Source organism: Mytilus galloprovincialis, chromosome 3 (assembly GCF_965363235.1).
Source record: "Mytilus galloprovincialis chromosome 3, xbMytGall1.hap1.1, whole genome shotgun sequence".
NCBI lineage: Eukaryota > Metazoa > Mollusca > Bivalvia > Mytilida > Mytilidae > Mytilus > Mytilus galloprovincialis.
In genome coordinates, this window is record NC_134840.1 from 79,418,563 (window position 1) to 79,432,165 (window position 13,603).

Consider the following 13,603-nt stretch of genomic DNA (forward strand, 5'->3'; position numbering starts at 1 on the left):
AACTCCTTAAAACAACGGTTAATGTGTGAACATACAAGCAACACAATGAACAATGAACTCACATAGTTCTGCCAATATCATTTAAGCAGCAATTAATCTGCTAACAACTTACTGAAGAAAGATAAATCTGTTAATTACTCAGCGAACAAACCAGAATCTGCCAAAATATCAAACGAACAAAGACAAATTTGCTAACAATACAATAAGCAAAGATACGTCGAAAAATAAAAGATGAATGATAACTAACCTTCTTAAACAGAAGGAGTAGATCTGTATATCAGACGAGTAACGTCCAAAGATGCACCGTACCATAAAAACCGAATATACAATGCAGGATTTCAGTGAATACAAAACTGACAACACTTTATTACGAAATGTTGCACCTACAACACCCAACGACCTAGAAGGATAGAACAACACGCAAAAGAAATTGTAAGCAGTAATAACACTTCAATGATGCAGCAAACTCAACACAACGACCAATCATAGAACTACTAACAAAAGTAAAACAACGAGCCTTGTATATATGATGAAGGTGTTATTTGTTTTACAGTTTGATTTAGAAGAAATACCAACATAGCTATTTAATACAGTTAATTAACTTATTACTAATACAATTCTATATTAAATATTCTTGTACATTGCAATTTTTGGTATAAAATACATCAAATAACATAATTACAAACCTAATCTTGATTTATATCCTTTTTTTAAATATCGCATAACGTCACTTTTGTGGTGTTGATACAGATGTGTGACGGACAGTTCATGGTTCCGTTTTTTGTGTGCTGTTTTAGGTTGTTTTACGTATTCGTTATTATTCTGTGGACCATGTCGAAATGTTCTATTATATTGTTTATTTTTGTATTATTCTGTCCTGATTGTTTTTGCATTTATTTGTACTGTAATCCTGTCATGTATTGCTTTCATTTTAGTGGTGTATTTAACATTGCCATAAAAGCGCCAGGTTGGGCTAGCAACAAAACGAGGTTTAAACTCACCATTTTGTTATAAAAATGTCCTGTACCAAGTCAGGAAAATGACATTTGTTATCTTATAGTTCGTTTCTGTGTGTTTTGCATTGTCGTTTGTTTGTTGTTGCATTTCAATGTTTCTGTTGTTTCGTTGTTTTCCTCTTTTAGTTGATGTGTTTCCCTCTGGTTTAGGTTGTAACCCGGATTTGTTTTCTCTCAATCGATTTATGACTATTTAACAGCGTTATACTACTGTTGCCTTTATTTATCATTTGCAATGAAAAATTGCAAAAAAGCACAACGAACAATATTATAGCAGATAAACGAACCAATAATCAGCTATAAAGCAATTAACATTGTCGTAGTTACCAACAACACAATTATATTGATGTCTCAACAAGATGAGATTTGAAACAGCTGACAACTGCAAACAACACATTGAGTAATCATAAAGCTGCCATTACATAAACAGTATTGACACAGCTGCATACAACACATTGCACAATAATAAGACTGCCAACATAAAATGACCGATAGAAGATTAGGCACAATACAACGAGCAATGATTAATCTGCCATTACTTAATGAGCAATTGTACAACTGCATACAACACAACGAACAATAAAAAAGTACCAACACCGTGAGCAATGGTAAAGCCGCAAAAACACAATCAGCTATGACAAAACTGCCAATTCAAAATGAGCAATGATACAGCTGTAAACAACACAATGAACGATCACCAATAATATAGACCACCAGAAAAGAAGAAAATGTTATAGCAACAATCAATAAAATGAGCAATGATAAAGATACAATTACATGAAGAGCAACGATACATCTGCGAACACGAAACGAACAATGTAACAACGGCCTATACAAAACGAGCAATGACACTGCTGCACACAAAACAAAGAATAAAGATGAACCTGTGAAAACAAAATTAACGACGGAAAAACTGCAATAAAGCAATAATAAATCTTCCAACATATAAAGAGCAATGATACAGCTGCAAAACACAAAAAAGCAATGATAATTCTGTCAACGTAACATGAACAATGGTACAGCTACAAAAAAAAAACAATGAGCAATGTAAAAGCTGCCATTAAACAACAGCCGATAGTACAGCTGCGAACAACACAATGAACAACAAAAATGTTGCCTACACAAAATGAGATATGGAACTGCTGCAAACAACATATTCAGCAATGATCAATCTGCCGACACATAATGAGCAATTGTAGATTTGTCCATAACACAATGAGGAACGATAAAACTTCATGTTTATAATGAACAATGGAACAGCTACAAACAAAACATGAGCAATGTTCAATCTGCCGACACATAGTGAGCAATGGTACAGCTGCAAACAACACAATAAGCAATGATAATGCGGCAAACATAAAATGAACAATTGACACAGCTTCAAACAACACAACGAGGAATGCAATTGATGCCATTACACAACTGGCAATAGTAAGCTGCAGACAATACAAAGATCAATAATTCAGCCAACAAAAAATGGGCACTGACACAGCTGCAAACAACACAATGAGCAACATTAAAGCTGCTATTAAACAACGGGCAATTGAACAGTTGCAAACAACACAATGGTGCAGTTGTAAATGGAAGCAGCCAAAAACAAAATGCAACTATATGTCAATCAGCAAAGTTTATCATTAACACAATGACAAACTTAAAACATTAACACAATGAACAACTTAAAGCTGCCATACCTTAATGATCACCTCAAAACATTAATACAATTATCATTTCAAATCCAACATTAACACAATGACCAACTTAATTCTGACATTAACACAATGACAAACCCAGAGGATTCACACAATGACTAACGTAAAGCTGACATTAACACAATGACTAACTTAAATATGCCAATGCGATAATGACTGATATTAAATCTACTTTAAAATAACCAATGATCGATATATATAATAAAAGTACGAACCCACCTGACAAAGGACGCATCAAAATACAAAGGAATATATACTAGTAATCAATTAGCATAAGCAGTGGTTATAAATCTTATAAAAGTACAATAACCTGCTACCAAGGTGGCAATAGCACATATTTGCCAGCGATATATCTGACAACAACACAATGACCAAAATGAAATGACATACCGGAGTAAACTTTACAAAGTGAGGGATTATAAATTGGACAAACGCACAATGAGCAGTTATTATTCTGACAATTTTACTAGTATATTGACGAACGACATATCTGACAGTATAACACTAACCAACGATAAGTTATAAATCTGACAATAAGATGATAACCAGTTACAAATCTGACAAAAGGGACGATAATCAGTTACAAATCTGACAACATGGCGATAATCAGTTATTAATCTGACAAAAGGGCCGATAATCAGTTACAAATCTGACATTTGGGCTATAATCAGTTATAAATATGACAATAACAGAATGGTCAACGGCAGATCTAACAGTAACATCTTAACCTAGCCGATAATGATTATAACGTTACAAAACACAATAATAACAAATTCGAAAATATGAAAATACCATTGTATTTACCGTAGTTAACACATCGTTAATTCTAAATCTGATATATAAGTATCAATAGCAAGTCTGACAATGACCGATGTATCTTTCCTCATCTATAATGGTCAACTATTTTTTTTTAATAACTTTAAAATAACGCTATGACCAGTGTGTTGAATGTGTAATAATTGATAGATATATAAAATGGCTAGCGATAATCTAACAACAACTTAATGATCGATGATATGGTTATACCCAATATACATTTGTTAATAAGAACATGAATAACGAGTCATCTTGCATTTTGCCGCGCGATACAAATCCGACAATAAGAAAACGACGAATTTGACAATAACAAAACGACTAATTTGACAATAACAAAATGACCAATTGGACAACAAAGTGTAATGACAATCGATGTACTAACAACCACAGAATAGTCACAAAAACGCGACAACTATCTTTTTGTCTTCCAGTTACCCAATGACTAATGATAAATCCGATAACCACTGATACTAACTTGAACAAAATGTTTACCAATAATTGAAATTTGATAATCATATTAATTCATAGTACATAATGTTATGAAATGAAATACTATGAGCAACAACAAAAAATGACAAATGATACATGGAATACGAATTCAAAATATATAAAGTAACACAACAAATACTTTAACGAAAGCACATCGAGAAGCAATAACTATGACAGGGACAAAATGACAACCTTATCTTGATTCAAATACTAACATAATGACTTATCATGATTTTAACAAAAACGTTATGAAGAACATCATCATTCTATCAATAACACATCGACTAATATCACGATTTTAACAATAACATAATGACTAATGACACATATGACAATAACACGATACAACTATTACTAATCATGATTTCAACCATAACACACTACTGCGGATTCCATTGAGTGTGTAGCCAAAGATAATATCTTTGGTTAGCTTGCTTGTTAGCTGAACCGTGAATTCATTGATAGGTTAGGTAAACTACCATACTTGAAGAATAGACTAGTCCGACAGAAAACCAATCGATCTGTCTGTTGGACTATGCTACTTCGAAAGGAGGGTAGTATACCTGACCTAATAATGACTTCACAGTTCAGCTAACAAGCAAGCTAACCAAAGATATTACCTTTCGCTACACACTCAATGGAATCCGCTGTAACTAATAACACGTGGATCAATAACGAGTATAACAATAATATGATGTCGAACAATATATCTGTCAATGATATCATGATTAAAACAATAACACATTGACTAATATTATGATTCTAACAACAACACATTGACTAATATTATGATTCTAACAATAACACATTGACTAGAATCATGGTTATAACAAATAATATATTACTTAACAACAAATCTAACAGTAAAACGATGAAACATTTACTAATAATGATTTTTAACGATTACAAATGAACTAATAATGAGTCTAACAATAATATCATGGCGAACAACATATCTTTCAATAACATTTGACTAATATCATGATTAAAACAATAACACATTGACTAATATCATGGTTCTAACAATAACATATTGACTAATAATATCATGATTTAACAATAACACATTGACTTATTGTAAATCCGAGTAGGGGTGCGATAAAGGATAGCCATGCGATAAAGGGTGCGTATTAATGTTGCGCGATATGGATTAAATAGCAGGCTATTTATCATATATTCAAAACTACTGTATTTACTACTAAATATATGATAAAAACTAATATCATGGTTGTAACAATAACACATTGACTAATATCATGATTCAAACAATAACACATTGAGTAATATTATGATTCTAACAATAACACATTTACTAATATTATGATTCTAACAATAACACATTGACTAATATTATGATTCTAACAACAACACATTGACTAATATCATGATTTTAACAATAACACATTGACTTATATTTAACACATTATTGTTATTAAAATTATTGTTATTAAGATTATAACAATGACTTAAAATCAAACATACTTTTGTCAGTAACACATTGATTCTAACAATTATGAACCGACTAATCATGATTTTAACAATAACGTTTTGACGAACGAGATATCTGATAATAGCACTGTGACGAATCATGATGAAAAGCGATAAATATGCCAATAACACTGATTTGGAAGATTTAACATTTACTCAACAAAATATCAAGGTAATAACAATAACCCAATAACACGATAACAAAACATCTGACTAAAAACTGGTTGACTCATTACAGATCTGGCTAACAACGTAAATACAACCGACTTTATTTCTGAAAATAACACAAAAGACAAAATAAAGATACTAGTATGACAAAAATTAATACCTACAAATATGTAATATTACATCAATACAATGATTAAAGATATAAGATTTATTTCATTGTGATAACAAGATAAATAATGCTGAATATAAAAGAAAAGAACACGATTATCTACGAATATTGTCTGTGGATACATTTATTATTTTTTATGGTTATCACTTTGAGTTTATTTGTAGCTATTCATATTTGATATATAAATATATACATGTTAGAAAGTCGTTCAGACTTAAAAGTTGGTTAAACGTGTGACAAATCTGATAATATGACTGGACACAACTCTGATATCAATTAAGAGACAACTGACAACTCTGATAATACTATAGTGGATACTGACAACTTTGATAACACTACAGTGGATTCTGACAACTCTGATCATAACACCACAGTGGATTCTGACAACTTTGATAACATATTACTGGATACTGACAACTTTGATAACATATTACTGGATACTGACAACTTTGATAACATAGAATGAAATTCAAAACAGTGTGGCTGTGGCCATTGATTGACACATTAAATTCATCCATTGACTGGGACAATTTACGTGAACGTTTGTCTGTAACGACCACTGTTCACGACGTACCTACGATAGACATTTAAAATGTGGGGTCACCAAAGGTTTCTTAACGCCTTTAATTATAAAATAATTCGAAAAATTAATCAGGAATAACCTATATGTTTTTATTTATATAATTGATATAAATCAAACCATCGTGTTATTTCTGATTAATTTTTCGAATTACTTTATTAAGGTGTTGAGAACCTTTTGTGACCCCATAGTTTAAGTGTCTTTAAAAAGTACATAGTGAGCAGTGGTCGTTACATACAAACGTTCACCTAAATTGTCCCAGTCAATGGATGAATTTAATGTGTCAATCAATGGCCACAGCCACACTGTTTTGAATTTCATTCTATTACTGGATACTGACAATTTGATTACACGACAGTTGAAACTTACATTCCTAATAACACTATAGTTGATACTGACAAATCTGATAACTCTATAGTGAATACTGACAACCCTGATAACACTACAGTAGATACTCAAAACTCTTGGACCACTACCATGGAAACTGACAACTCTGATAACATTAGAGTGTATGCTGACAACTCTGATAACATTAGAGTGGAAACTGACAACTCTGATAAGATAAGAGTGGAAACTGACAACTCTGATAACATTACAGTGGAAACTGAAAACTCTGATAACACTACAATGGATACCGACAACTCTAGTAACACTACAGTGGGTACTGACAACTCTTATTATAATACAGTGAATATTGACAATTCTGATAACATTTAAGTGGATACTAACAACTCTGATAACACTACAGTCGATACTGACAACTCTGATAACACTACAATGGGTACTGACAACTCTTATTACAATACAGTGAATATTGACAATTCTAATAACATTTAAGTTGATACTAACAACTCTGATAACACTATAGTCGATACTGACAACTCTGATAACACTACAGTCGATACTGACAACTCTGATAACATTACACTACAGTAGGTTCTGACAACTCTTATTACACTGCAGTTGAGACTGACAACTCTGAAAACACTGAGTGGATACTGACGGCTCTGGAAACACTACAGTGGATACTGACAACTTAGGAAACACCAAGTAGATAGTGATAACTTTAATAAAACTACAGTAGATACTTACAACTCTGATAACACTACATTCGATACTGACAACTATGTACCACTACAGTAGATACTTACAACTCTGATAACACTACAGTCGATACTAACAACTCGGAAAACACTACAGTCGATACTGACAACTCTGATAATATTATAATGGACATTACACTACAGTTGATACTGACAACTCTGATAACACTACAGTCGATTCTGACAACTCTTATTACACTGCAGTTGAGATTGACAACTCTGAAAACAATAAGTGGATACTGATAGCTCTGGAAACACTATAGTAGATATTAACTCCACAGAAAACACTATAACAGGTACCAACAACTCTGATATCTATTCTAGGTATCTACAGTTTTCATAACCCTACAGTAGATACTGACAACTTTGAAAACCTTACAGTAGATGCTGACCACTCTGATAACATTAGAGTGGAAACTGACAACTCTGATAACATTAAAGTGGAACCTGACAACTCTGATAACATTGCAGTGGATAATGACAACTCTGATAACACTACAGTGGATACTGACAACTCTGATAACACTACAGTGGATACTGACAACTCTGATAACATTGCAGTGGATAATGACAACTCTGATAACACTGCAGTGGATACTGACAACTCTGATAACACTACAGTGGATACTGACAACTCTGATAACACTACAGTGGATACTGACAACTCTGATAACACTACAGTGGATACTGACAACTCTGATAACATTGCAGTGGATAATGACAACTCTGATAACACTACAGTGGATACTGACAACTCTGATAACATTACAGTGGATACTGACAACTCAGATAACACTACAGTGGATACTGACAACTCTGATAACATTACAGTGGATAATGACAACTCTGATAACACTACAGTGGATACTGACAACTCTGATAACACAACAGTGGATACTGACAACTCTGATATTATTATCGTGGATACTGACAACACTATAGTTGATACTGACAACCTGATAACACTAGGTTACTACATATTAAATAGTATTATATTTGATGTCAGTTCGTTTTTGGGAAATGCTCTTTTGATCTTCTTTTCATATTTGATATTTGCAATCTTGTTCTTGATTATTCCTCCTCAGATAGTAAGTGCCTGGTTTATAATGGTCAATCAAGATTTTTTGTTATTTTTCTATTTATATATTATTTTTTCCTTCATTTTGTTGTATTTCACATATTCTCCTATATAAAAGGTTATATACTTAACATATGGTTGTTGGGAGCTTTCTAGGTAGAGGCTTTTCTTCTTTGGTAACATTTTTTGGTATGTGTAATCAATGTTGGTTTGTGATGTTTTAAATTTGTAGATGTAAAATGAACACTTTTTAACTCAATAAAAATATGTATTTCATTTTTCGTTGATAGAAGGGAAAATTAAATCAACAAAAACTGATACCAAACAAGTAAGAAAACCTTCACAGTACTTTTTCTATCTTAATTTCTCAACGTATAATTGTTCAGTATAAAAAATCAAACTTAACTTAATAGCTCACTATGCAGTAAGCTTTACTCATTGTTGAAGTCCGTACGGTGACCTATAGTTGTTAATATCTGTGTTATTTTGGTCGTCTTTTGTGGATAGTTGTCTCATTGGCAATCATACCACATCTTCTTTTTTATATTAGTTGAAATGAAAATGAAGGTGAATCCATGTCAACATATTCTAAAAGATTTGAATATATAAATATACATACTTTATTCTTTATTTTTATGAATGACTGTTAAAGAAATAAACAATATAAATTGATCTTAATAAATTTGTCATGCTTTCAGGCAAAAGATTCCTGAAAATGGACTATGAAAATCAGTAGGGAAAAATTTGGAGACTTTATTTCATATTTTCTTTCCCTCAATTGTTGTACTTTATGTATCTATATGATAAAAGACATGAAGAACAAGAATGTGTCCATAGTACACCGATGCCCCACTTGCATTATTATTTTCTATGTTTAGTGGACTGTGAAATTTGGGTGAAAAATCTAATCTGGCATTAAAATTAGAAAGATCAAGTCATAGGAAACATGTGTACTAAGTGTCAAGTTGATTGGACCTCAACTTAATCAAAAACTACCTTGACCAAAAACTTTAACCTGAAACTTGCACTATCATTTTCTATGTTCAATGGACAGTGAAATTTGGGTCAAAAAATCAAAATTGGCATTAAAATTAGAAAGATCGTATCATAGGGTATACAAAGTTTCAAGTTGATTAGACTTCAACTTAATCCAAAACTACCTTGACCAAAAACTTTAACATGAAGCAGGACAGACAAACGAACAATCGAACAGACACACAGACTAGAACATAATGCCCCTCTACTATTGTAGGTGGGCAGACACACAGACCAAAAAAACATGATGCCCCTCTACTATCGTAGATGGGGCATAAAAATGAAACTTACTAGTCATTTTGGGGGCTCTTTATAGCTTGCTGTATGGTGTGAGCCAGGGCTCTTTGTTGAAGACCTTGATCTGGATGGAGACTTGTCTCATAACACATCTTCTTATATCTAATCAGAAGGTTTTATCTGAACTAGTTTTGGTACCATATGAATCATGGAAAAATCAAATATTTGACTGATCATTTTTATCATCTTTTAAATCTTCAATCTTCAGTTTCAACAAGTGCAAATCTTCTTTTTTTTATGATTTAAAATTTTATCTTTGAATGAAAATTTGAGATATGAATTCTTTTTCCTTTTCATTTCAACCAAGTGTTTTTGATACTTAAGGGCAATGTATTTTTCTATGAAGTTTTTTGTTGTCATTTTTGTATTTTAATACATTTTGTACAGTATGATTTTGATACTAAAGATATATTTTTCAATTAAGTTTTTTGTTGACATTTTTGTATTTTAACCAAGTATGATTTTGATACTAAAGGCCAATGTATTTTTCTATGATTTTTGTTGTTGACATTTTTGTATTTTAACAAAGTATGATTTTGATACTAAGGGCCAATGTATTTTTCTATGATTTTTTTTGTTGACATTTTTGTATTTTAACAAAGTATGATTTTGATACTAAGGGCCAATGCATATTTCTATGATTTTTTTTGTTGACATTTTTGTATTTTGACCAAGTATGATTTTGATACTAAAGGCCAATGAATTTTTCTATCAAGTTTTTTATTGACATGTTTGTATTTAAGCTAGTTGTTTCTTATTGGGTTTTTTTTTGCCATGGTGTTGTCAGCTTTTCTTCTACCAAGGATTTGATAGTAAGATACAAATCCTTCCTTTGACTTACAAGTTTTGAATGGATGGCCCTTTGATATCGTCCACCTCATTTAATAACAGGTATATATTGGACAAACAAATATAATAAAACACAAGCAATTAGTTTATTACAACAATTTTTATTTCTCTGGAATTTTGCTCAAAATATTTGACAATCTCGTATTAAAATTCCCTAAAATTTTTCACAAGTCCCTAAGCATCAAGCTCAGCTCCACACTTCACCACACACATCATTGCAATCTTTCATTTCCTCATAGTCAGACACATTCAGACAATAATCAATTTCAGTGTATTTTTGGTAAACCTCGTGCATGATTGTCTAAGATTTTCTGAAAATTTGATACATCTTTTTCAGTTATTTTTTGTTCATTCTGGCATTGAAATGATAAAAAATGTAAATATATATTTATTGGGGAATCATAAAAGAAGTATAGTTAAGAAATGTAATATCGGACATCTTGAAACAATCTAAAATAATTGCTACAGATATACATATAAATATGTCTTTCTCTAGTTAAAATCAGTACAAAAAGATAAAGGAAAGATTTCAGCAGTCTCTGACATTAATATTACTTTACAATTAAATACACATGTAGTAATTACATGCCAGTTTAAAATCTGCACTTTAACATTTTTTAAAAACATCATAAATAAATGGTCAGCACTTAGAAATAACTTAGTACTTGTTTTTAGATAAAAGAAAAAAACAAAAAAAATCATTCTGTAACAAATCACAAACCAAAAACAAATTGGTTAATTATCAAAAAAATAAAATCTGGCAGATCGAATAAATATCAAGCTTAAAATTTGTTCAATCTAAAAAAAATATTCAAACAAACTTCAACAAAAACAACAAAACATTTACAAATTAAACTGCAAGTAGATCTAAACAGCCTGGCCAGAAAGTATAAAAATGTCACACAAAGAAAAAACTCTCCAAATAATGATTTTTCACTTTCATACACAATAACATATATAAACATACATTCAACAAACATCTTTACTATACAAATAATTTGCACCAAATACTTTTTTTAACATGCACCATTAAATAAAATGTCCACTTCCAACACAATGGAACTGGCTATAATTACAAAGGAATAATAATGAGGTAAATCTTAAAGCTTTAATTTAATTGGTCACCCCACTACAGGGCAACTCTTCTGATTGGTTTAACAATGTCATGTGACAAAAAATTCAAATATTCCATGGCACAAAAACATATTCCTTCAACTGAAGAGTTGATGTTTGACAGAACATACTTTGACGTGGAATGCTTTACAAAGTCATGGCCATTCAAATGTACATTTATTTTGATCATCATGAGGTATGCGGCACATATGTGACCAAGACGTGTTTCTTGTCCAGAGACAACAAAATACATATATAATACTTGGCAACTCATTGTCAACATGAACTGCGTTTTTTTTTTAATAATACTTTTGCGTAGTTTTCCCCATATCCCATTATAACAAGTTGTGAAGACTAGTTTTAAAACTGCAGTCAGTTGTCGACTCCCTTACTCTGTTAGATTGACTAGCACACCAGTTACTTCCCTTGGCTAGCCTGCAACCGTTAGGAATTAGATTCCACACAATGAGTGACTGCTAAATGATTGAGAGATCACCGTGATTGTAATAAAATAGGCCGTAGTTTTAAACTACCGTACCCACAAATACTTGTAAGTCACGCTTTATTCCTTGGCTTAATTATGTTCGCAGGCCAAGCCAAATGTCCTTGTTCTTTTTAAAGCACAATGTTTTACTCCTGATTTTTATCCAGCATGAATATCCTGAATGTGTGCACCCATACTGTCCAAGCTGCCATGTAATGGAGGACTTTGAGCAGATCCCATTGACATGGGACTCATGCCGTGGGCTCCGTGTCCCATCATCATATGATGCGGATGCCCTGGTATTAGCATTGCTTGCGAATGAACTGGTGGTCGTAACTGTGACATCTGAGAGTATGAACTACTGCCAGTGACAGCAGTACTTCCGAACATGTCACTACTATGCATACCCTGAACTCCAAGCATATCGTATCTTTGTCCTTCCATATGAGAATATCCCTTCATTTGATCATACATTTCACTACCATGTCTTCCTTGGAACACTGGAATTAAAAAAAAATAATAATATTAAATTTTTTATCATGTAATTAATTCTTTCAAAACTTAAATTGTCACTTTATAAGTATGCATTGCTATATACTTTTGCTTTGCTTATTTAAGCCCAATATGACACATAACTTCAAAAAATGTCTTATTTTTTCTTCTACATGTTATTAGGTAGCTGTCTCATTTGTATATACCCAATATCTCCTTCACATTCAATCTCAATATTAATTCAGAAAGATTTCATGTGCTTTAACAATTTGTACATTGTTTGTTTTCTATGAGCTTATCCTTTGAACCAATTAAGCTTCACATTAACTTTTAAATTGTGAACAAATTACACTTAAACTGTGAACAAATTTACTCAACCTTTGATGAACTATTAAGCCTAATCTGAGATTAACAGATTCATCTTAATCTGATCTTTCAATTTATCAGAACACAAAATATGTACAGGGGTGTTTAAACTACTTACTGTGAGGACTCATATGTGCCATGGCCTGGCTATCCCAACCCATACTCTCTGGACTATATCCATGACCTCCTGGTGCTGAAAAGATTAAGACAATGATTATGTTTGTCTTAGTATTTATCTTTATGAAACATCTGTTTTTAAATGCAGTATAATTATTTTGTATTCAGATCAAATATTTGTGGTTAGAAACTTCACCGATTGTATTAATACTTTCGACATTTGAAATTTCGACA

At 31.8% G+C, this 13,603-nt stretch overlaps 1 protein-coding gene across 4 annotated transcripts in view; it reads right to left on the minus strand.

Moving 5' to 3' along the window:
* Positions 1–10,878: 10,878 nt before the first annotated feature.
* LOC143069060 (homeobox protein Meis1-like) overlaps positions 10,879–13,603 on the minus strand; it is a 66,114-nt gene continuing 63,389 nt past the window's right edge. For all 4 annotated transcript variants that reach the window (XM_076243493.1, XM_076243494.1, XM_076243491.1 and 1 more), the window contains 2 exons: positions 13,371–13,445; positions 10,879–12,894 (listed from right to left, as the gene is read on the minus strand). In XM_076243493.1, the coding sequence (XP_076099608.1) occupies positions 12,554–12,894; positions 13,371–13,445 (416 nt within the window). In that variant the 3' untranslated portion in view covers positions 10,879–12,553. The remainder of the gene's footprint in view (positions 12,895–13,370; positions 13,446–13,603) is intronic.